Genomic DNA, 26827 nt, shown 5'->3' with positions numbered 1-26827 from the left:
ATATTTCCTAAGCTTCCACTTTTTTTTCTAATCTGACTATAGGTAATAGCTGAATCTCGATTTTCAGTCTTAGGAGATTCAACGTTTGGTAATGCGTTTAAATGTTTAAATGTTCGTATAATATACATAGCTGCTAATAACGATTACGTAATTATGGATCTGAATTATAACTTTACTAATGAGTCTGATATTTCACCTGACCTTTCAAGTCGATATCTCGCAAATGAGAGAAAACGAATGGCGTGAATTTTTCATTGTTCGGACAAGTGTTGGTAACTGGCAGAATGGCTGTAGTTTTCGGTAGTAAGATTATGATAAAATGATGTGTTATATTTCACCTAGAAAAGGCAGAATCCGTGCTCTTTTCCATGCTTTTCCTCCAACTCTCTCTTCGAAACGTCGTATTGTACTTGTCCCTTTTCACCGACACTCCACTCCCGACCGCAGCTCCCGCCCTTTCTATTGGTCGATAAAAATTCACGCAGATACCATAGCGAGTTCTCCCTAAAATAATATCGAATAAATACAGTTAAAATACGATATAAATATCAGGAAAGCAAGCATTTTACGAATTATATTTATTTGATTCTAATCGCAACACCCCTGCGTTTACTTTGATCTCTCAAAGCTCCTGATGTCAAAGTTAATTCTTCGAAAGATTATTTCGAGAAACGCAAAGAGAAATAATCGAGTACCGGAGTCTTTGTCCGTGAGGGTGAAAGTGAAGGATGTGGCTTCTCGTAAGGCTGTGCGTTTTGGGCCCACGCTGGTGCAACCCTCGGGTTGACAGAAATAAACCATGTCCAGCGGCAATGGAAAATCTTTGTGATCTTCCACTGGATATCGTCGCAGCAACTCTGGAACCTAAATAATCATAATACATTCATGAACTTTCTAATTAATAAAATTCTGCGCCATCTATATGCTTAAGACAATTGTATCTTCTAAATCATCTCTTTTCGCCACTGTCCACTTTCTGTTAATATACAAATATTTCTCTTTCTTATTTGAAATTCCTTTTTTCACATCCTCGCATCGCCCTTTTTATCGCTGGTGTTCTCCCTTTGATATCTTTACGCTTCCTCCTTTTATCGCTAAAATTTCCTCCTTTGTACACTTACATCGTCTTCTTTCTATTACCAGAATAGTATTCCTTCATCACCTACGCGCCACTTCTTTTTATTGTGAAAATTTCTCTTTTATACGTGTTAAATTCCTTCGTTCATCTTTCTGCTGTAATTCAAATTTCTTGATATTTTCTTGTTATCCGCTGTTCCTTGAAATTCTCTCTTTCCGCAATTAAAATTTGTCTCCACAATCTCCTGCGATAGGATCGCTTTCCCCGATGCTTAATGATAAATAATCTTCATAGTTATTACTCGTTTAATGAAAAATATGTACCTGCACAGGCTGGCGAGAGACTGAGGGCAGTCTGGCCCCCACAATGGCGAGATAATCCACCAAGCGGGGGCACAAGTGCTTCTTCTGTATATCCATCGCTGTAATTTACAGCTCTGTCACCGTTCTGTGCAATGTGTACGGATCATCTGAGCCATCGGCCTTTCGTCACGATCGCCTCCTGATCGGTTCATGGCTATATCATTCTTCTCTTAATCTTCCATATCTGAAAACACACGCGAATCAATAGCTATCGCGGAATTATATTTCCTCTGAAAATGGAGTTCTATTTAATTTGTCCTTCTACGCTAGATTGCCTTGACGTGCTGCCCGCTACTTCGCCTTTTAATTAATTTCATCGATTTTAACACTAGAGCTGACGCACCAGTCAAGATAATCGACATTAAAATCATGTTTTCATAATTAGCAAAAATATCCAACTGTTACTATAATTTTAATCTACTGTTATTTAATTTACTACTACTATTATTATTATTATTTAGGTACCTGACAAAGATCAATGGTTCTAGTGTAAAAGAATTTCTCTAAAAATTTTTCTAACAGTCTCGATTTGAAGGAAATTTTCCAAGTCTGTATTACAACATTTTTGTATTAATGGACATTTTTATATTTAGGAAATTTCTATCCTCCAGAATTCTTTTATCCGACCAATTTCTACTGCGATCATTTAATTTTACTATCAGGGACATTTTTATCTATGAAATTTCTGTGCCAGAAATTTCTATTCGTAGCAACTTCTATCTTCGACGAACTTCTGTTCGCTGAAGTTCCCATTGACCAAACTTTTCTCCGCTGAGATTTGCATTGTACCAAATTTCTATCGCGGAAATTTCCATTCATCAAATTTCTATCATAAAAGTTCCACTCAATTTTTGGAAATTCATGCTTCAAAAAAATGTCTACTACAGTTCCTATTTAATAATAACTGTATGGATACGATAACTTCTAGAACAATTCCTATTATTCCTATTACACTTTATAACGACGAGGGATTTTAAATGCGACGTAAAATGTTTCCAACCTAATTTAGAATTAGATGCACGCAATAAATAGAAAGGACGGATTATACCATGGAAGATAGTATTGCCTCAACTACTAATTGATAGTACGATCTAATAGTACGTGAAACAATATTTGGAGCACGAGGCTCATTGATTTCTTGAGCCTCGTGACCCATATTGGGTTAACAAGAATCACAAAAACGCTTGAGCACTGTGCAAGGTTTAAGCCGAGCATAGCCTCTCTGAAGCAATATTTAGGTGAAGATCCCTTAAAAAGGTTCGAGCTTCTAGGTGACATTAACATTGACAAGATTTCCACGTCCCTGAATTTTCTTTAACTTAATCATGGTCTATTACAAAACCATTAAAAACCATTAAACAAAACAGTTCGAGAAACGAAATTTCTCTTAACGTTTAAATAATTATTCTTATGACATCAAATAATAACTGCGAATTGAAAATTCGAAAAAATAATACAGTCCGTAAAATTATTAAAAGCGTATGAATCAAAGAAAAGAAAATAACGAAACATTTGTGTTTATATCAAAATTATTATTATTGTACCGTATAATTGATAAATAACAACAACAATGAAGAACGATACCGTGACTCAGAATTTGCATAACTTAAAAATAGGAATTTCGTTTTAAGAACAGCATAATTCACAATCGATATATCCCTCCTTAAAGAATCGCACGAGCTTGCGCGGAATAATATCCTCGAGTAGACGCCAAAAATATTTTCGCGTCTTTTCCGCCTTTCTGACCTACTTTTTCCATTTAATTTCGCGGTTTGGACGCTCGCAAGTTTCTCTACTAGTCGTGAGGAAAGGATAATGCGTTCGGAACAACACTTTCCGCTACAGAACGTCCCGTTTCCGGTCCGTTCCGTCACCTCGAGCGATATAAATTGCAATACGAGATATCAGAGTGTCGGTACTATGCTTGAAAATTTACACGTACAGCTTGGACATTTGAACAAAAATTCGAGATAGGAAGACTCGGAGAAATTATATTACAAGAACTGATAAGAAATATTTGATGTGTACAATTGTAGGAAAATGTGGAAATCGTGCTTACTGAATCGTCGAAAATTATCGAAAATTGTCAGTGCGATTCATCGATTTATCCTCGTTAGAATAAAGCTACAAAATTTCAACAATCTGTCGAGTAATTGCGTTAGATTCCTCTGTATCGATCGGGGGGCAATCAATGAGTCGATTTAGCAATCCTTGACTCGTTTCTCGAGCACTTTCATTTATTTTCCTCTGCATTCTTTTAAGTTATTTTAGAAATTTCAACGTTACATTTTGCAGACAACTGATAGACAAAGAATAAATCAAACAAACATGTTGATCTGTTCCATACCATCGATTATTGCCAATATCCTTCGTTTCTCTTCTACTGTTAATTATTTCTCTGTATAACTGGATTTTCGTTTATTTTATTCTATCTTTTTCTTAGACTGTTTCGAACTAACAATCCTACCTTTTCAGATAATTAATAAGCAAGGATAAATATATTTTGAATCATTCCACTAAAATTCGAGGAAAAGAGTTTTTAATGAAAAGTGATTTTACATGTGAGTTGTAGGAATTTGTATATATATATATATAGTAAATATAATTGAATAGAAATAAAAGAGAAGCGAACAAGAGGAAATCGTTCCAAGCGAATAGACCAGTTCACTTCTTCAATGGACGAATCCACGTTTCCACGTTCGTTCAATTATTTCAAATCAACGTTTCAATACGAATCAAACTACGAAGCATTTTTTCTAACGCAATTCACCAGTTTATAAACTTGTCAGCATAGAAATACACAAAAATGTAACAAACAATACATATGACCGAATATGATCGAAGATCATCATGCTTCATCCCTTTATGTTTTCACCCTTTCCAAGAATTCCCAGCTAATATACCACTGTGATCAAACGAAACACGTTTTAGAGCACAAATCGACACCTACGACAGCAATTAGACTTCACTCAATCCATTGATAGTAAAATCTTGATCAAAAGCCCATCGAACTATGCCTAACATGGAAATCACCCAACAAACCCTTAAAATCGACTTGCAAAATCAAAGTACACGTAGCAGCATAGTTCACATACGTAATTCAAGCTTTATTCGAATGTTTGTATACAGGTTGACGCTAAAATAAGTGGTCTCACGTTGGTAACGTATTTCACTCTGTTTAAATATGAAAAATGGTCTTATAAATATACATTTGTGATAATACTGGGTAAAAATACGTCGAAACTCCTCAGAAGTCGGATTATTATCGCTTGTAAAAAATATTTCAAACGCCAATAATTTCGTTGCAGAAGAAAATAATTTTCAGGAATTTTCAAGGAGCCAAGCATTTTTTGATGTGTTACATATACGTTTATATATACAGGGTGGTTGGTAACTGGTGGTACAAACGGAAAAGGGGTGATTCCACGCGAAAAAAGAAGTCGAAAATATAGAATAAAAATTTGTCGTTCGAGGCTTTGTTTTCGAGAAAATCGACTTTGAATTTTCGCTCGGTACGCGTGCACTCGCTGTAGATCGTTGTCTCGATGGAAAAATTTAAAAAAACAAAAAATTAAAAAAAGAAATTTTTATTCTATATTTTCGACTTCTTTTTTCGCGTAGAATCACCCCCTTTCCGTTTGTACCACCACTTACCAACCACCCTGTATATATAATGTTTTATTTTTAGGAAAAATAAGAAACCAAAGTGGTATCATTTGTTTCTCTGCATACGTAATTTCCATTTTGCAAAATGTTATTCAGATAGGAACGTTTCCAATAAATTGGAATATTTCGTTGGACCGAGGAATTTTTCAAGATATTTATATATCAAACTTGTCAATTTTGTAAGATCAATTTTTCGATACGTCGATTTGCATCGATTTGCAAAACGAACACGTAGTACAGTTCCAGGTAACAGAAGCTTTACAACGTTCTCGGACAATCTCATACGCATAATTCTCGGCTCGTATCTCCTCATTGCAACAAATTTTTTCAAAAGCTTATTAGAACGTAGGATAAAAATCTCTCATCGTCGAATATCATCATCGAACAACGATTCAAACGAACACGTCGTACGCAGTCGAGGAATGCAACGTTCCTAACATTTCGTATCGTTAAAATTCAGCAAGTTTGATAATACGATACATACGACCGTACCTGTTTCATTATTAAAAATTCAGGAACTTAATAAATTTAGAATAGCAAAATTGAAACGGATTTAATAAACGCGTGGTTGCAATGCCAGCGGTAAACGACGCTGTATAAATCCAGCAGCTTTGCGTTTCCAATATTTTCCAACTTGTTCAACGATATACCATTAATTTACTAAATCCTGATGTATATAACAATCGAAATTATGCAACGTCGTTGGTGAGAAAAAGTAAATGACATCGTTTAGGTGGCGTGTAAACCTCGTTCACATTAGTCGTTTTACCTGAATTCAAGTTACTTGGTAGTTTCAATGCTTTATCAGTATGAACATATTTGGTTGGCTTAAAATATCTTTCTCATTAATCAAATCACTTGCCAAATGAAATCATTGGAATTCGAATAAGTTGGTTAAAAAGCACCAAGCGCAAAAATACGGAGCAACATGTTTCAACCCAGGTAGATAATAATAATAACACTGTGGAAAAATTTACAGCGATAAGACGGTTTTGAACCGCTAATTCTTGATTCTTAATTAATAATTGCTAAATTCAAATCATTCGTCGTCCGCGTTCGAGCGAAGAACTATCGCCACAATATCAAATATATAAATTTTGACGAGTACACGCATCTTAATCTTCATGCAGTGGCTACGAAAAGTATCGACACACCGTTGTATGTGTTATAGCGCTTACATAGTAATTAATTACGTAGATCCAACTATACTGAATTTCGTATCATTTGATAGTACTGCGTCGCTTTTACGTATTTATGGGAAATTTGAAGTTGCAAAAATGCATAGAATGCGTCGTAGCGAGAATGTAACGTGCAAAGATATATAAAATAAACAAAATATAGTAATCGTTGTAACGTTTAGTACATAGAAAGATCACCTACCTAGAGTCCACATTTTTTAACCATCTCCACAAAAAGTATGAATTTGCATAAATATCGTCGTCGGGATAAAAATTCGATATTATGAAAACGGAATATAAAAGCTGATAAGAAAAACGCTTCTTGTAGCCACCGTATACTTCAATCCTTAGAACGACAGTCGATCGGGACACGCATTCACTTCCATAGCTTAACTTTGGCCAATTTCAACAAGGTTTCGAGCCAGTTGCACGCGACCTAAACGACGTCACTCGTTATATTACATTAGCGACACTATATAATCGATAGTTCTACATTTCGATGTAATAAGTTAACGACGTATTGTCGAGAAAGTTGAAAAATATTGGAAACGCATAGCTGCTTGGTGAACTTACGTGTCGTTTAGAACGAGGATCCCGGTGGAAAATCGTCGCTTTTCGTGCACGAGGCCGCACACCGTATCGCCTCACTGGCGATACTACACTGGCGATCGTTCACGACGAGGCTACTAGGCAGGCGTGCGACCAGGGGCGGCACTTGCGTCGGGAAAGGGACACGGAGTTGTCCTCAACTGCCGATGTCTGTCCGGAACCGACCATTTTTCCGGCTTTTAATTGCCCTTTCGAAATTTCCGATCGATAGGGTCTAAGAGAGGGTACTGGAAGATTCAGAAGATGAATTTCTACGGGATTCAGTTTTGGGGTGGTTTTCGCGGATATTGGAGTAGGTTTTTTTTGCATAACAGTCGGATTTTAGGGAAACTAGGAGAAAGATGGGGAGATTTTAGATAGAGAAATGGTAAAAAATTATGTGATAAAATGATAAGATTAAGTTATGTTTATGTAACAGATTTCAAGCTCTCGTTTTCTATGTAATAGATTTTACGTTTATAGCTTGGAATTATAGCTAGTTCGTGTTTATTTAATATATTTTGAGCACTAGGTTCCTCAAGCGACGTCGTTAATTTTTTTGTTCTCGTCTTTCAAAATTCGAATTATGTTCCCATTGAAAAGTGAAATTTTATGGAAATTAATGAAGAACGAAGGAAATTGGTGATAGAAGAAAGAGGTGAGTGGTAGACTTTTTTCGACTGTAATAATATAATTCCTCGATAATTTTAAATGTCTACTGAGAAGAATTAGAGTCAGTTTATTGAGAGGGATGAAAAGATTATACGTTCTAGTACGGGAAGATAGAATTTGCAGTAAGGAAAACAAGAGATTAAATTTTACTCTTTATGCATTTTTAGTGACAGCACTGAAACTGACTTAATATTGTGTAATTGGATTGCGTATTTGAATATACAACTTTAAAGGACGAAGGCTGTTAGAAACATGTACTCGAATTAATGTAACTATGTTGCATAATTGGTAGGTTTAAATATAATTCCTTAAGAAATCCAGATGTCTGAAATTGTTCCAGTAATTACAATGGTAAATATAATATTATACGATTATAACGATTGAATATGTTTGCTGGGGAAACTATTATACGTATCTTTTAATTGAGATTAATAACCAGAGGAAAATTCTGGATTCTCTCCTCTGAAAAGCAGAATACGAGTGAAAGAGTTGAAGGGTGTTTTCTTGAGCAGTAGCTAAGGGTAACACTCATTCACAAATACTTGTACAAAGAGCACACCTTTACTGGCCATTTCTTTTTATGTACTAACATCAAATCTTTTGACAGTAACTGACGTATATTATCGTTAAAACAATTCTCCTTACTCTTGTTCCTAAAGTGAAATTAAAAATAATAGAAATGAAATTCTTCTTAAAACGTATTTCGATAATTTTTGAAATATATAAACCAATTTTTAAAACATATTATATACAATTTTGGCAAAGTATTGATTCGATAAAAACAGTGATGAAATAAGGAGATTAAAGAAAATTGTAATATTTCGTACCAATTTTTAGTTTTAGAAAAATAAAGTAAATGATAAAAATTTGTATAATAACATGAAAGGAGCACACGTTGCTGATTGAGCAATTGGCTAAGCGTGAAAGTAGGTGACCGCTTTGATCGAAGAACTTTGCAAAGCGTCGATTTTAAATGTTTAAACAACAACAACAATGATGGGAAGTTTACTTTCCAATGCAACTGCTGTTTAATTAACTGATGGGGATGAATTAATTATTCAGTTCAAGGGTAACACTTGCAATCCGAGCATTACCTTGACATAGAACAGGGAAAAAATTAAAGGACTTCTGAATTAGCTTACTTCGAATTGACGATTAATTGCCCTGGGACAGAAGTTGTGCACAAATAAAATAATTCTTAGTCTATCAAATTAAACAATTCTTCGTCCAATTACTTTTGCATTCGTATTTTTGATCGCATCTTTTCAATGTCAATGAAAGGAAACGTAGAAGAAGGTATAAAGTGAATTACAGAATATACTTCATTCGTATCTTTTTATTACTTCTTTTCAATAAAAATTTTCTATTGAGAGTTCCTTTAAGAAAAATGGATAAAGGAAAGACATTAAAAAAGTACATATTTTTGTTGTATTCTATAAACGAAGAACGTACAAAAGAAATGTGTTTACTGTATTTAAGAAGAACATACAAAGAGCAGGTGTTTATTACAGTTAAGGAAAACGTAGAAGGGAAAAGTTTTGAGTCATAGATATTTTATTCAAGAATTCTCAACGTGCCACACTAAAAGGATGGATTTCGTTACATTACACTTTCAGGCATCTTTCTTATCACCATTCTTCTCAATAAAGATATTTCATTAGCAATTTTTAAAAATATCTTTTGCAAGCCTTTCTTCTATATTTTAATAGATCTATACAAAATAATCTATAAAAAAATTATTTATACTTCTATCATATTATTTTTGCCAATTTTTAGCTGGCCAAATACAAAAGTTATGCAACACGTATAACATAAATGTCGAAAGAAATAAACGCGAGTACATTACTTCAGAATCTGAGAGAATAAGAGAAACCGAGAGTTTAGCCGGAAATTTAGCCTTTAGTTCTGGTCTGTAGGGATCGATGAACTATTCTCTCGACAATCCCGTTCAGAAATTACGCGATGGTAACCCGAAAGGGGAAGTCCCTACAAAGTAGCAACCTAAACATAAAAAAAAGAACGATGCACGCCCTTCTACGATAGAAGCAAACACTTTTCACCACACTTTCTTCTCTTCTTTTCATCTCGCTTCCCGTTTCTTCTCTTCGTCTCTTCTATCTCTAAAAGCAAAAAATTCTAAATCAATACAGTATCGATACATTACCTAACACTTGTATATGTTTTTTAAACAATTAAAGGGAATTTTTGTTATTATCCATTCCACCCTTATAATATGCAATTATTTAATAATAATGAAACACACAATAGCGTTCATTCTTTCTTCCCTCGGCGTCTCTTATTAGAAGAATTCTTAATTAAACGATTTATTACTTCTCCGTATTTTTCGTATTTTTATTATAACATTTTAATAAAGTTTGAAATGATTGATATAACATTCTCCGCTTCGTTGTACCTGTAAGATATATTGAGAAAGTTTAACCGTTGAATCCCGTGTCGCGCTTGTAATATTATAATGTCACATATTATATGATATATACGACAAATAAAATACATTTCAAAATGAAGAGAGAACTAAAATATTGAAACGAAGAAACAAACGAAGGACCGATAAGAAGTACAAATTTTTCCAATTATCGGTTACATTGCAACGAGCTGGATGAAATTGCGCTTTTTATAGCCTACCAGCTGGCAAGTTAATTGCCGCTACTGTTCCTCCCGACTTTTACTATGCACACGCGCACACCAGCTTATCAGACCTCGTCTAATGCACTTATCCTTCACCTAGACGCGTACACACGCGTGCCTCAGACCGCGTGTACGTGCCCGTTTCAATGCCTGTTAATAGTTTCGAAATTTGATTGTTGCCGGTACATAATGGAACACCGGGACCCCTTTCAGTCGCTCTAGGTCAATTGAACGCTCGTTCACGAGTCAGCACAATTGTTTTATCATAAAGAAACTTTAAGTACACCGGCTACGCACACTTATTTCTTAATAAAGCAGTTTTTTTTTATCATGCTCTATACATATCATTTTCATAATATGAAATTTTTGCAGCCATACGAAAGTGCTACAGAACGGTACGGAATTTAATATACTTGTACCTAATTACTCAATGTGGAAATATTGTAAGAAATGTACTAGTGTGACAATATCTTTTTGTAACCATTGTACTTGTACTGGGAAGGTATATTGAAATGGTTAAATTTCTCTTAAAAATAAAGGTTAGAAAATGAATGTGAACATTACGGTAGTTTTACATATATGCACGTGGAATTGGAGCGGTATTTCATTTCACTATAAAAATGTGGAAAATGTTGATATCATTTTTAGAATTTCTCCGAGATCGTAAAGTAAGGAATACTTTTAAAGGTAATTGTTATTTAATAAGCTTTGCAGGGAAATAGATAACAGAGTGACTTAGAAAATAAAAATTTGTGATAATATATCGTTACCTAGGAGGTTAGGATATATAATTACCTTACTTTTTTTTATAGTCAAGTATATATATATTCTAAATTTTTAGCATTATAACAATAATTCTTCTACTCTCTAATTATATACATTTCGAAATTCTCCCAAACAACAAGACTTGTTGGAAACAACAAGAGAGATTTATGTCCGTGAAAAAGCCCAATTGTCAGAAGAAAGAGTCGCACCTGGAGAAGGCTGTCAACTGTAACCATACAAAACCTAGAAACAGACGTGGGTAAGCCTAATATGATTACGGTCTACGTAAGCAATGTCGCTGTCTACGTAATACGACGTTAGCACCTTCTGAATGGCTATCCTGAACGCTTGGCCCAGCGAGCCCATATACATATACGATTCTCGGGAATAGATGGCCTCATTGCATAGACGCGGTCTGTTACCAGCTGGATCAATAACGCTGCTGACAGACTTAGCTGGATGTTCGGGAAAAGTGGAGGTGGTAGAGGAACAGGGACGTACCGTGGCGGACAAAAGAAAATTTACGAAACAAGAGATATAAAAAGGCACCATGAAAAATAAAAAGGAACACCATTTTACAAAATGGATTTATATTTGATAGAAACAATTAACGAATATAGTATACCAGTTATCAATGTGACAAAAAATTTTCAGTGCAAAAGTTATTAACAATAAGCATATCAATTTAAAATTTTCTTTTATCCGTCACTGTAGAATCTAAAAATTCAACAGGAATCCTTCATGCGAAACTAAACTATAGTCGATATCGACTGGATTAAATTTTATTCAAACTGCTTAGGAAGGTTACGTGGAGCAATCCGTTCAATTGTCAGTTCAAAGGTATTTTTATCTAGAGACCAGAAAAAAGAAAGTTGAATATAAAATAATGGACATTTGATGCATTAAAGAAGAAGATATCTTTTGCCTTTGTGTATAGTAGTGTATAGTATTACTGTGGTATTGCTTGGGAGTGTGAAATAATTCATATTGTAATTATTAATAATGCTATTAGAATAATTATTACGTATTCGTAATAATAGTAATAGAAGAGTTGTTATTATTATTCATTTATTTTTGTGGAAGTACATAAATGATTTTTTTAAAGATCGTATGTGAAGGTAAAACATTTTATTGCCAGCTTTATAACAAGCTATTGTTAAATCGTAAAGACATGTAAAGTCTATTTACTATCAAATCCAAAATACTATCATAATGAATGGTCGCTCGGACGTCGCCGAAGGCAGACTGATTCTCGTCGATCGTAACTTCGACTTTTCTACTTACTACCCCTATCGTTCGACGCGCATGCGCATACATTCGCCAGTAGTATATCCAAAGAAGGATATGCCACTTTATAAAAAATGTTTGTATAAAAAAATCGAATCATTTCGGGGGATGAACAAAATTCATATAGTTCAATGATAAATAAATGGAATTAATTTACTACCAATTCGTTATTAAAAAAATTGAACCATATTAAAAGTAAAACAATACTAATTACGTAACTCACAGAATTAACAAAACAATATAACGCTACATAAAGCATCTGTAATTAACTATCGAACGAATGAAACTATCATCGAAAATTTACAGGAAACTCTTTCATTGCTAAATTTCAATTCGCAACACAATTTGCCCAACATTTACGATAACCCGTAAAACCATTTATTTACCATTACTGCTCTAATTAATTTCACCGTGAAACAGGTTTGGACTCTCTCAAACTTGATTGAAAGTCTCATAATCTCATTAGAATGCAACCATGATTGAATTTAAGAACACCAAGGATCCTTGAAGAGAATATTACGTTCCTGTGGATTTGGTATTGGGGAAGGGGAAACGTCTCAGAACGTGGCCCAGGTCGAATAGACGAACAAGGGTAGGAGGTGATACGTAGCTCGGTCACGAAATTTCGAGGTCTTCGGACTCTGTGAAAAGCGGAGAAGAGAGAAAACGAACCACTAAAGAGCTAAGATGTGGGAACGTAATGCACTTTCATTGATTATGCATTTCATTGTTGCGGCATGGTACGAGCGTTTATTTTACTTCCCTAACGTTTTTGCTGGCCCACAGAAAGTATACATCTAGGGATCAAGGGACACGTTACGTGCCATCTGATTGATCAATATCGCACTACTACGTAATGTAACATTGCCTACCATGCTATACAGAGTGTCTCACAAAGATATGGTACTATCAGATAAAATATGATTCCCAATGGATAAATGGCGAATAAAATGTTATTGGAATGAAGATCGGAGATATACAAACAGAAAAAATCAATAAGACATATATCTTCTTTTTATAAATTTAAGTAAAAGGATTTAACATGCTTATTGAGAAAAATTCAAATTTATATAAATAGCTATTTTAATATTTCATTTGCCAATAAGCTGTGTAAACGAATCTGCCAATTCCCAGAAATTTTTCGAAATTGTTGCAAAATAGATTTTAGATAATTATTGAATTACAGTGAATAAAAAAATTATTATCGATAAAATGAGAAAATAATATTTATATGTATCTTCATAAGCATTCGTTGCTTCCTTTTTTCATTTGTCATTGCAAAGTGAATTGCAAATAGATTTTCTAAATAAATATTCAACTGCAATATATATTAAATCGTAGGTGGATTATCCCAAGGATATTTTTACAAGGGATCATGAAATACTATGGGTGACCGAATTCCCGGGAAATAGTGATTACTCCTGGCCCAGTTTCCGGCGCGAGGGTTGAACCAGTTTTTAATCGTTATTCGAATTTGTTCCACTTTCGAACGCGAGAAAATATTCTCAACGATTCGACAAAATTCATTTCACTAGACATTGATGAAAATTCATCGACGAAACGAAAAAAAAAAAACATAAGAAAGTAACAGAATGGCAATTAAAATTTTATTTGCTTGCATAAATTACAATGATCGCAGTTTACAGTATATAGAATCTATAAACATAAAACTTCTGATATAATTTGCCATATAATTAATACCTATAATTTTTCTCTGAACTTAACATTAACTTAAAATTAAATCTGGTAAAATTTCATATCTTACTTCTTATTAAAGAAATATATTACAAATTGTTTATTTATACAAACTTATTTCTATTATTATTATCCTTCTTATTTTTTTTTCTCTAACATTTGTGACATCGTTATTATTTTAGTTAAATAACTCGACTATCATCTCCATTTAAGAGATCACAAAAATGTTGATAAAGACTGGAAGTCGTACAACTGGTAAAAATGAACAAGTATCTCTTTATTACGCTAGCGTGCTAGTGTTAAATGCTATTTCATCCTGACAACATTAAAAAATCTTCACCTTATCCACTTTAGAATTGTTTTTAACAATTTTTTCTTTGAAAAAAAAAGCTACTCTACTTTCTTAAAGTTCTTCTATCCTTTCTATATCTTTCTATAAAATTGTACGAATTTTTAAACGTTACCAATAATACATGAATCTTATCTTACAATTCGAAATGTCTCCGACTCTGTAGGAATAACTATAGTCCTTCGTTGTTTGACCATCAATAATGAAAATGTACTTCGCTGTTTCTCTATAAAACTATCACAGGAAATACTCTTATCTTACTTCATCGAAAATCTTTGAACCAAACAGTTTCAATACACTTATCGATAAAATTAAAATTTTCATTTTTAATTTTCTCCTACGTCGAAGAGGACCACGCGAAACTCTCTTTAACCCTTACAGGCTAATACATATGAAATTTCATGCTGTGCGAATTTTATTTTAATAACTATCATATGATAGCATTGCAACAATGTCTATTTTTCATCCAATATTCAATGGTAATTTGTTAATTTCCAAAATAAACAATATGTGAAATTTTGCCCATGTAAATTAAAATACTGAAGTACTAAAATGAAATTTCGATAATAGCTTTTAAGGGTTAAACTTTCTCTTCTACTTAAACTTCTCTTCCTATAATGTAACTACCCTGCTTCATTCTGCTATATAATCTATACTCTTTCCTTTATCCAGCATCTCAAATTTCATAATAAAATTATGATTCAAGATGGGTATCAAGGCCACGTGAAACTGTAGTACTGCTAATTTACAATATAATACATTACTTTTCATTCTAGAAAGAGACTAGTATTTGTACTTGTTAATGGGCAATGAAAGAGTAATGATAAAAGTTGCAAAGAAAGTTTTACGTAACCCTGCGTTTCGAAATAATTATCTTTACGCTGATGAATTTCAACCGTCATAGGTCGAGGGTAGTATCAGATCCGTGATGATAATCCTCGTCTAACAGAGGCTCTTGTTCCACCATCGCGCGAACTGTGAACAGAACTATTCATGCATACCAACGAATAAAGTACATTGACGTTCTGCATGTGCGAATATCTTGTTACAATGTGAATAATTTAAAGAAACGTAAAATCTTCTTTTAGATGTTTTGCATCTGTTATCTATAATTTAAAAAATATATCCAAAATATAAATCCAAATTACAGTGGTATACAAAACATAAGACATGAGTAGTTAGAATAGTGGAAAACCATTAAAATAATTACTATACTTAAAATTATTAAAATATAGCAAACTATAAAAATATTAAAATTTGTTATTCGCACATACTTGATTAACATGTTATACTAAATATAGTAACACATTATAACACTGCCTAATATTAAATAAATATTATGCCCAATATTGTAACAGACCACGCATTACATTAATATTCACTAAGGCTCGGCAATCAATGAGAGAAATTTTGATTGAAAAGATATCGTAATCAGTTCTACACTTGTATTTTTGATAAAAGTGAGATAAAGTAGCACAGAGTTGCCAAAAACCTTTCCCTCTTCATACTTGGCAGCATTTCGTATGTACATATGTATATCAATCAACGACCGTGTTCAGAAGTTTTTTTCTTGATTTCTTATAGTTTGTACAGTTTATATTGAAATGGTTTGTGTTATATAAATTAAAATGTTAAAGATATCGTACAACATCCTGAACGCGTTCGACAAGGCGTTAGGACCAAGCAAACAAGCAGAGTCATGCAAATGCAATCTTCACATGCTTCAATTCTCTACTTGCTTTATTACGTACCTCATAATGTTTGTATCTATATCTCATATTATTACAACTTATCATATCAAAAATAAGATGTTAAAACATAAATAAGATATTAAAACGATACTAGTTCTTCATATATTTTAATATTAATAATGTGTTTATCGCATTATTTTATCGTACTTTTTAATTAACATTTTGCTATATGAGAAAATAAGTATTAGGCATTATTCACAAAATGAAATTATAAACGATATGATTTTGTATACTATCAATTAGTGAATTGATATAATGTGGGCTTGTGTAAAAGTTCCACAAACATGCTAAATGTTAACAATGCGGTTCAATGCAAAAACAATTTCTCAAGCTATTATTGGTTAATATAATTGCAAAGGTACAAATTTAGGTATTGTTAATGTGCTATTATAAAATTTACGAGGAACAATACAAACATTTAAAATAAAATAGAATAATGCAGCATGCGAATTAATATTTTGAAAATTATAATGGTATATTTTTTATTTAGAAAGCAAGATTTAGAATTTATTTGAAAGAATCACCTTTGCAAGCCATTTTGGAAGGATTAACACGGATTAAATCTGAAGATAGGAGAATGGGAACGTAACTCCAAAGATTTTGACCATTACATCAAGCTTTGTTCAATGAAAACGCACAAATAAAAGATAGCATGTGATACGAAAATTATTTATCAGGAAAGTATATTACATTTTGTGAACAAAAACCAAGATACGTTACATTAGATTATTAGATACATTATTTATTTTATCAGGCAATGTTGCAGGAAAGTCTCATTGAAATATTGTCATTCTGAAAATCTCAAATGATCTTGTAAAAATTCAAAACTTTTGTAAAACAACAGAATTATATAATTGTAATACTCTATAATGAAACGTTTGAACTAAACGGTAATTTCCTTGCACAACTTCTCATGCACAGTAATTAGATTGCTCGTAACTATGTTTGTAAAGAAACCATTTCTTGAACAGCTTCGGATATTTCTTAAAATACAATGTAGTGAAAGAATACGTGTTTATATTTTAAAGATATATCACTAATCTTCACAACTTTTTACTCGTCACAAATTTTATAATAGATATATCACTGATCTAAGATCTTTCTGTTTAATTAATATACTTTAAATAACTGTTAAAATAACTTTTAATGATCTATACTGTAATTAGTTTCGAAATTATATGATCCATTCCTTATTATGTGATGCACATTTATATAAAAAATTTGCTTTCCAATAGTTATAAAGATTACAATGTATTAAAAGTCTAAATATGTATATTTACTGCACATAGTTAGCAACAACTTCTGTTTAAAGCATTATTATCTTTTATAATTGATATTGTTGAATCTATATATTATACGTCTTGTAAACAAAAGAGATTTTACCACGAAAAACGCGCAACACTAAATAAATATAAGAATATATACGCAGAATCATCTTAAATAAAAATTGTTCAACTATTTTGTCTTCTACCTGGAAAACTATCTCATACAGTTGCAATCATAAGCGCATATTAAGGCCACGGACCTGAGCTGAATGTAAATCATTGTAAATTAAGAATACATTATATCAATTTACATACTGCTTGAGCAATATGCATATTTCCTGTGCTATGTACCTTTCCTTGTATAGTTCCTTACTCGTTAGAAACCGATGTTTACTAAAAAAAAAATATTTCAAAACACAAAATGATTAGTCAGTAACATTCCATCAATTCCTTACAATTTTTAAATGATATAAGATTGAAATTGTTAAAAAAGAATAAGATAAATCATAGATTGAATCGTTTTAGCTCAAATGAACTATCTTTGGTAGTTTACTTATACTATAAATATTTTGTAATTGACTATAGAAATATCGGAATATTCGTATTATATAATTACGTATATATATGTTATTTTTAAATTAGATTTGTAATTTTAAAAGAAAATAATTATCTGTCCTTTAATTTCAAACATGTAAATGAACTACTAATATATTCTATATGAGATCATGACTATAGTACTCCAATCAAAAAATAACCAATATCATTAAACACAACCTCTAAGAAAAAACAATCAGGTAATTTTATTTTCTTTTTAATGATTATAAGCAAAAACTTCTCTAAATTCGTCTAAAACGTCTTCTCTAAATTCGTTTATCTTCAAAAATTTTTCTTGTAATCTAAAGGTCAGCAAAAAGAACAAATGTTCGTTATTATTGCGTCATTCCCAAACATAAACTTCATACAGTTATTAATAAATAAAAGTTGAATAAATCATTCACATTCACTGATTTAATTAAATTGCTATAATACTTATAACAATAATATAAAGTTACTTAAAGTTTATGTCATGTCTTTTTTCTATCTTTCTTTAATAATAGTTATATATCACTTCCTGTATTTATATTGTATTGTTTCATGTATCTTATTGATTTTACCGATTTTAATCGTAACTCTGATCACTAGGTACATGACGATATATTCTTTTTTCGTCGATAACAAACTGATTGCAATCGATGGCAAGCAGTGAGAAACTTTCAACCAACATGTTGATGTTTTATTTATGTTCAATACTAATCAGATGCGGCGATTAGAAATTAATGTGATAATAAATGAACTGTACTATTCTGAACTTTGATTATATATACAATTGTGATATAACAAAATTTATCAAATCTCTATATTTTCTTATATTGTTAACTCTCCTTTATACAAAAAATGAACCATACAGCGCATTTATTATCACAAATAAATCCTAATGATGTTTCTTTTGCAATCTATTACGTTGGGACCTGTTAGTACCATTTTTCTCAGCTGTATTAGAAACCAGACTAGTTCGATGATCTCCTAGTGGTATCCTAAATAATTTGATCTTCATATAATCGCAAATTTCAAGGCAAATTTGAGTATTATACCGTAGTAAATCCAGAGTAACCCAAATCTAAAAGCACATATAATTGTAAAATGTATAAAAATGATATTTCAAAAAAGTTCAATAAAATTTATGCAAAAAAGACTTACAAAACACAACCATAGAACATAATATTCTTTGATAAAAAAATTGAAATACTGATTTAAGAACAGCATTGCTGGTCCAATCAATGAAGTGTCTAAATATTCCATTTCATTTTTTGTCATATGAGCAACCTATAATAAATAACAATACTATGGAATATAGAACATAAAAATTGAATGAAATGATCGATATTTAGGTTGTTGATATACATACCACCAGTCGATTGGTAACTTTAGCTGCAACCATTCCAAATGCAAGTATATACAATGCAGGATGATTTTCATAAACGTGCTCTGCACTTTTTCTATAAATTATAAAAGCTGGTACTACCACGAAACTAAATGGAATAATTGGAGATAAAACTGATGTTCCCTGAAATGGAATAAATATTATGAAGACATCAGTGGTCAATAAATGTACAAGAAAAATATTTGAACATGTAATATATTTTTATAAATGAAATATGTACCTATAATTTAATGTTTAAGTATTCGATAATAAACAATATAAAGATTACTTAAAAATATGCAATCTCTAATAAAAGGAACAATATATAAATATGCTTAATATGAAAACATCAAATACTATACTTTTTACCATTAATTTTATTTCTATAATATATACTTAATTAAAATGTTACATCTTTATTATAAAGCTACATGCTATATATGATGGACTAATAGTCCAACTTGTATATTCAAATGTAAAATGCAAACCTTTATAAACACTAAAAAAGCATCTATATGTTTACAATATGACTACATAAAATTCTATTAGACATTAATAAATATAAAAATGAAAGTAAGAAACATAATACATTACAATGACAGATCCTAGGTTTAACACACATAGTAAATGCAAAGTTATTTAGAGTTCATGTAGAGTTAGTTGCAGTAAAACATATAGTAACTGAGATTGTTATACTAATTATCAAAATCATCTAAGTACATAAAGAGTCACTAAGTTAGTTTACAAAGAAGCATATATGTAGTAACTAAAATCATTATATTAATTATATAAAATTATATACTTCTAAGGATCCATGCAATTTCTTAAAATGGTATTTGGAAAGGAGTAGTCAATGGATGGGAATATTAAAAAGAAGAAAATATGTATAGGATATCAACACAGATTCTTAAATATTTAGGAAAAGGTGTTAACCAGAGTGGAAATAAAAATACAGTAAACAGTTCTGTGTGATGCTCTTGCCAATTTTAGACCCACACAAATGACACAATAAATATTGTGTCATTCAATATTCAATATTCATATTCAATAAAAATTGAATATTCGTCCTGTGCTGCAATCTCATAATAGTATATTAATTAAATTTTAATTTTTTAATTTAACCAAAGATAACAAATGTTTTTAACATTATAATTTCGAATACATCAGACAATATATATTAAGTAATAATGCTCAAGATAGTTGATGTTTTATATTAATATATTATATACACCAAGATTTTTATATGTAAGAGAGCAAGTACTCCTTTATAACATGGGCCTAAATCAAAATAAAATGCAAAGTGCACTACACAATTATTTTATTACTTTTGAACTGACTTACTGCGACGGTGGAGCCATTTTTTCCGACACCACCGGCAAGAATGACGGATATGCTGCTCTGTGCAAGTAAAATAGCGATGCCCACAGCAGCCCATAATGGAAACACCTTGACCTCTGTGCCAGTGTATGGCAACTGTGCAAGCGACACGAAAAACCTTTTTATTAGTTACTTTTAAACACATCTCTAGCATATTTCATTACATACCGATGAAAACTTCTTGCTTTTGAAACAATTTCAAATCTTTAAAACACATATACATTAAGCAATTTGTGTGATTTCACAAGGTATTAAATTAATTTAATTGATGGTTTTGTATTTTTAATCTCATATAAAATATTTGTTCGTTTTTAATTTAATAAAAAACAAAAAAAAATAAATCTATTTTAAAGTTCTTACATCTAACAAAATATTGACATACTCTTTCTCATGAATATCACTTTTCTTCTAAAAAATTTATTTTTTTAATTTAATGTAAAGATAATATGATCACTATTCAACACAGGTAATTATTTGTTTACATTAAAATAGCAAAACTCCATAGCTAGTAAGCACATAAATAAAATGAAAGGTAAATTTGCATAAGAGAGATTACATTTGGAGATAATATTAAAACATAAGCTGTATTTCTTCATAGCCTGCACACCATACAAGAATTTCTTATTGTAGTAAAGTAATGTGCATATAGATTATTAAATAAGATTTAGTAATGCAGAAATTGTCCTTTAACATGGATAGCAATAACTGAATGATCTAGATAGGCAAGCAATATAAAAGAAGAAAGATCTGATTACTATGCTAATGATGGAAAATTTACATATATACAACTGATGAGTTTATATTTTTGAAACTTACTGCAATTGTGGAACCATTCTTTCCAATCCCGCCAGATTCAAAGACTTTACAGAATTCAAGGAATACATGAATGTAGCCTGCATAAAAGAATACTGCTACGTAGTTACTGATTGTGCCTACACCAAGCACTGGTATCTAAACAAACGCATAAAATCTCGCTCGTTATAAAAATTGCAGAAATGCAATTAAAATTTAACCTAAGTTTACTCTGTATCTTACATTTATTCTATGTAACTCTCAATTTTTTTCAATATGAGCTAGTTCCACTTGTGGCCCACTACAGTACATGAGATAATAATAAATTAAAACATCAGGCACGAAGGAGCTGCTTTTTTACTCAATTTCCTACCTGCATTTCTAAATATTTTCGTTATAATAATTTAACTGATAATTGAGATGAAAAATTACATTTTGAATCAATGAATTATAATCATGATACAAAGTACAAATTTTATATTAAATTATATACTTATGTGTGTGCTTACTGTTTGGAGTTAATGTAAATTTTTCTAGTGTTAAACTATATCTCATTATTTTAAAAGTATATATTAATTTTAAGGCATTTACATAGTATAGTGATAAATTTATATACCTAAATTATATTATCTAATATTTTATTATTATTTATTGAACATTTTTTGATAGAAATTGTTTCAAAAGCATAATTCCAAGTATTAAAAGTAAGTTGAATTTTTACACATAGCCTTGCACAGTACAGGAATATATTCTAAATATTATTTCTCTATTATATCATAAATTTTACTAATACCTTTTAATATATTCTCTATATGAATGAATTTGATGGACAATTGTAGGTACAAACATAAGTTATGATGCACTTATGATGAATAACAATGTGATGCAGGAAAGTAAGAAAGAATTGGATGAAGGGAAACAAATGAGTAAGAATTGGAAATAAAATGCATGTTACAATAAGTTTCATAGCAAAAAAGGTAATTTCAGCGCTGCTCCTCATGCCATGCTGCTCCCATTTCCATACTTCCAAAAACAAAAGTCTAATTGACTAACTTACAGCCACAGTTGAACCATTCTTGCCCACTCCTCCGGTGAAAATCACCGAAAAGATGAAATATAAGTTTGCCATTGCACAAATTACTGTCATAACTCCTATTAAATACTTAAACATAAAACCATCTATGTATGGTATCTGTAAGAAATAATCTCGTTAGACTCATGCAAAGATATTCTCAAATTTTTTATAAACATGAGTCTTGAGATAAAAATGCAGAACTCACTAGAAACGTTAGTTTTTCCTTATATAAAAAATCATTAATGCATAAAGTGAAAATCTTCAGTTAGATTAGAAATTGAGTAATTAGTTAACTTTTTAACTATTACAATTTGTTCAATTACTATTCGTCTTTTATCCAGTGCATAAATTGACGAAATGAATCGAAAATACATAAACAAATATAACACATACATATATAATGATATCCTTATATTTTATATATATATGGCATAATAATGTATATAACATGAGAAAATTATGAGATAGATAATAAGAAAAGTAGAAAATAACATTTGATGAAGGTTTGAATGAAAAATCATGGTGAACTTAATATGAATAAATGATAATATAGTGTACTCAAAAAAGAGAATCAATATTTGGGTTCTTAATATACTATAAAAGTTTATAATACTGGAAGTTTTTAAATGCAATTATGCAGAATATCTACAAGCCCCCTAAATTTACTGCAAAATCTGATACTATGCCTTAAGAACGAGTTTCTGTGATTAAATAATCTTAATACTAAACAAGCTTATATTTGTTTGAAAAACTAAAAATAAGGAAAGAAAAAATATCTTATGACAATCAATTACTTAATTATATAATTTGTGTATCTCAAAAAATTGGTAAACCAATTAGTCAACCAGTATAACATATAAGTATAACATTAAAGTTATAATGTTTTATTAATTGACATAAGATATTCTCATTATGTAACCTGTATGTCTCTTAAATCGTTAATGAATAAATTAATGAAGCATTTTAAACATAACATGTTTTCTAAATTACATCAGGTAATTTTGTTGATTGACATGAGATATTCTAAAGTTATATAAATGTAAAATTAGAATTATTAAATTAGATACAACCTCTATCATCCATACTTGTGGCCCAAAAATTGCAGAAATAAGGTGAATCATTATAATAGTAAATTGTGCTTCTGTGACATCCACTTTGCCAAATCTTAAAGAACCTATTTAAAAACAATGACATTGTGAAATAAATAAATTTAATAAAATCATCCTTATTAACATCTATAAACTTCTTACCTGAAACATATGTCTGCCAATGTGCACAATAAAAAAGTGTCATGGCACAAAAGCATTGGAAAAACATCCATGTTGGATAATATCCTAATTGTACTGCTATACACGCTGATAGAGCAATAAAAACTGGAAAAATAAAAACACAATTTTTCATTCATTATAACAGAAATTTAACACTGTCATGTAATATAAAATATAAAAGAGATTTTTTTCCACACTATTTTATAGAGGTACTATATTTAGTTCTAATATGGATTTTTAACATAATAAGTTAAAGGTCACATTAACTTTATCAACTTAAGCAACATACCGGTTGATATGGAGTCACACCCATGATCAAATAATTCACCCAATGGTGTTGAAGTTCCTGTTCTTCTGGCTTGTTTGCCATCTATGGCATCTAAACTTTGATAAATAAACAAACCAAGTGCGCATAAAAAACAAGCCCACCTAGGTGCCTAAAATATTAAAGTAATATTATATCTATATATTAAAGTAATACTATATCTACATATTAAAGTAATACTATATCTACATATTAAAGTAATAAATAGATATTTATTTCATTTAAAAAAATGTTGTTTTCATGAGTACAAATTTTTTTGTACAAACATCACATACACAGTAATATTCCATTACATACAAAATTTTCTTCTAACGAATGATTTTATGTAAAACTGTAAAAGTTGACAATTCTATTTTTTACATTTATATCGAATATGTATCAAATTTTCAAGTTCACAACCTTTTACACTGTCATCCAGGATATGATGTGTAAGTACGAAAAATAGGTTATGTAGACGATACCTCGGTTTTAGCATCTGGACTATAATATACAAGGATCAAAGTAGTCGCGATGTTGACAATCAGTCCCACAATAGTGATTAAATTTGGTGCAAGCCAAAGTGGAACCTTGCTAACAAGCCAGTCCCACCAGGGTTGAAGAAATCCATCCAAAAGGCTGTTCGTCGTACAGCTGTACTTATGCTCACTAAGACGTTTCAGTTGTCCAGGTGACAGAAGCTTTTCTTTATAAAACTGCATAATTCGACGTGGCCGAATTATTGGGAACACTAAGAATGATTATAATACTTCAACAGTCATCGATACCTCAAAACACAATGGCTAACCATAACAAGTAACTGTTCGCCAACATGTACGACATCTCTTCACATACTAGTTCTAACCGGAACTACAACCAAATCAACAAAAATACTACATTTCTTCCACATGTACAAAATATTTTAAAATTATACGTCAACGATAACACTGACAACTTGTATTATACGAAAAATTTCACGGAAAAGACGTTATAGATTACAATATTTGTATAATGTGTCATTAACGATCATCTCTTTTATGCAAATATTCTAATTTCGACAGAGAAGAAATGTTTCGGATAAAAATATATGTATATACTAAAAGTTGCTATTTAAAATTTTGCCGCGGATTCCTATAATTATATTTTATTTTTATATCTTTTATTGAGAAAGATATTTCTATTCTCTTCTATTATATTTATTTTTTTATTTCATAAAATGTGTCTACAATTTTAGATATTGTTCTTTCAAATTCTTAAACTTTTAAGTTATCGAATTTAAAGCAAGTAGTCAAAATCATGGCGGCACTCAGTAGTTTCAGCAGGCTATTTAATTTCGCCACAAATACCTGTATTAGAAGGATTCTTCCTGCTTCAATAAACAAACAATATTATCCGGGTTTGTCAATATTTTTTCCGTAAAAGTAATACAAGATTCGCTTCTTTATTTGTATGAAACTTTAGGTTATATAACCTGAAATTTGTTTGATGTAATTCATAAAGCGTTATGTTAGTAGTAATTTTTTAATAAACCACATCATACTGAATGGTTTATAATTATCGTTCTTTTAACTATACATTCTGTGATTGTTTATTATAAAATATAAATACTGTATTACTACATTTTCCTACTAGATTATTTATTATTATTACCATTATCAATATTATATGTTTGTATATTATACTATATATTGATTTGTATACTAGCAAAACATAAAAATTAACGATTAAGGATAAGTAAATAACAAGTTTGTGTAAAATACAAAAAAATGCATTATTTATTACAGGATTAAAATTGTGGGAGATAGAAGTAGCCGGTTATGCTTATCGCAGGCAAACAATCAAATATAGGTTACCTTGGTTTAAACCACAACCAAGCTATCAAGAAGAAATACCTGAAAATTATGATAAAGAAAAGGAAAAGGCAGCTGCTGGTAATTATATATAATAAATATAGAAATATTAATGAAATGTACTTTCAAATTAATTTCTTAATTATATTATTTAGATAATTTTATAGCTTCCTTCTTCTTTTTAGATGTGATCAATGAAATTAACAGACAAATAGCTACTAATTCGGTTGGCCGCTTATTTGCGGTCATACACTTATGTGGAGCGCAATTTAAAGTCACGGAAAGTGATGTTATAGCCATTCAGGGTCATTGGCCACCTCAACCAGGAGATGAATTAAAATTGGAAAAAGTGTTATTGGTTGGTGGTAAAGATTTCACACTCATTGGAAGACCCATACTGAATAAGGAATTGGTGTCAGTTAATGCGACTGTAATCCAAAAGACCTTGTCTCATACTATAACTCATTTCAGAATGAAACCAAGAAAACAGTTTAGGAGAATAAATTGTAAGAACAGTATCGTAATTAACGCTATAATCAACACATTGTATAACTATTCCATTTAACACATCTATTTCTTTCACAGTTATCAGAATACCCAGAACAATGTTAAGAATAAACTCTATAATTATAAATGGAGATGTCAACAAAAAGAAAGAAGTTGAAGGCTTAGATAGAATATATTAAATAATAAATAGCATAATGTACAGTATCATACCACTCAACAACATTTTTTAATTTTAATCCTCTGAAATAAATCTACTATTAATGTTAATTCAAATTTATTTAAATTGTTGTAAAATACAATAAATAAAATTACTAATATTTCTAATGTTTTCAATATTACTGGAATTGTGTTAATTATTAATAATTTAATTTTTTTAATAAAATATATATATATAA

General features: G+C 30.8%; 3 protein-coding genes across 18 annotated transcripts in view; 1 reads left to right on the top strand and 2 right to left on the bottom strand.

Moving 5' to 3' along the window:
* Positions 1 to 6976, bottom strand: part of LOC117205725 (MAP kinase-activating death domain protein) — a 41438-nt gene extending 34462 nt beyond the window's left edge. For all 9 annotated transcript variants that reach the window (XM_033444424.1, XM_033444420.1, XM_033444422.1 and 6 more), the window contains exons 1-4: positions 6858 to 6976; positions 1402 to 1624; positions 696 to 864; positions 339 to 504 (exon numbers count right to left, since the gene is read on the bottom strand). In XM_033444424.1, coding sequence (XP_033300315.1) covers positions 339 to 504; positions 696 to 864; positions 1402 to 1497 — 431 coding nt within the window. In that variant the 5' untranslated portion in view covers positions 1498 to 1624; positions 6858 to 6976. The remainder of the gene's footprint in view (positions 1 to 338; positions 505 to 695; positions 865 to 1401; positions 1625 to 6857) is intronic.
* A 7112-nt stretch (positions 6977 to 14088) lies between these two features.
* LOC117205577 (cholinephosphotransferase 1) lies at positions 14089 to 24950 on the bottom strand. Of its 8 annotated transcripts, XM_033444139.1 has the most exons (11): positions 24561 to 24950; positions 24064 to 24211; positions 23757 to 23879; positions 23577 to 23680; positions 22489 to 22623; positions 21456 to 21590; positions 20604 to 20735; positions 19248 to 19406; positions 19040 to 19165; positions 18821 to 18959; positions 14089 to 15261 (listed from the first exon to the last, which is right to left on the bottom strand). In XM_033444139.1, the coding sequence occupies exons 1-11, from the start codon at positions 24795 to 24797 to the stop codon at positions 15185 to 15187; spliced, it is 1515 nt and encodes a 504-aa protein (XP_033300030.1). In that variant the 5' UTR covers positions 24798 to 24950; the 3' UTR covers positions 14089 to 15184. The 8 variants fall into 8 exon arrangements, with proteins under 8 accessions (XP_033300030.1, XP_033300023.1, XP_033300027.1 ...); XM_033444132.1 differs by lacking the exon at positions 21456 to 21590 and having other exon boundaries at positions 24561 to 24797; XM_033444131.1 differs by lacking the exon at positions 22489 to 22623 and having other exon boundaries at positions 15185 to 15261.
* A 324-nt stretch (positions 24951 to 25274) lies between these two features.
* LOC117205579 (39S ribosomal protein L21, mitochondrial) lies at positions 25275 to 26705 on the top strand. The gene is made up of 4 exons (XM_033444140.1): positions 25275 to 25471; positions 25860 to 26006; positions 26111 to 26431; positions 26511 to 26705. Exons 1-4 carry the CDS (start codon positions 25372 to 25374, stop codon positions 26609 to 26611), a joined length of 669 nt encoding a protein of 222 aa, XP_033300031.1. The 5' UTR covers positions 25275 to 25371; the 3' UTR covers positions 26612 to 26705.
* The last annotated feature ends 122 nt before the right edge of the window (positions 26706 to 26827 follow it).

This window comes from Bombus bifarius, unplaced genomic scaffold (assembly GCF_011952205.1).
Source record: "Bombus bifarius isolate JDL3187 unplaced genomic scaffold, Bbif_JDL3187 scf7180000007992, whole genome shotgun sequence".
In the NCBI taxonomy this organism is placed as follows: domain Eukaryota; kingdom Metazoa; phylum Arthropoda; class Insecta; order Hymenoptera; family Apidae; genus Bombus; species Bombus bifarius.
Note: the sequence above shows the minus strand (reverse complement) of the source record. Positions and strands in the feature narration are given on the sequence as shown.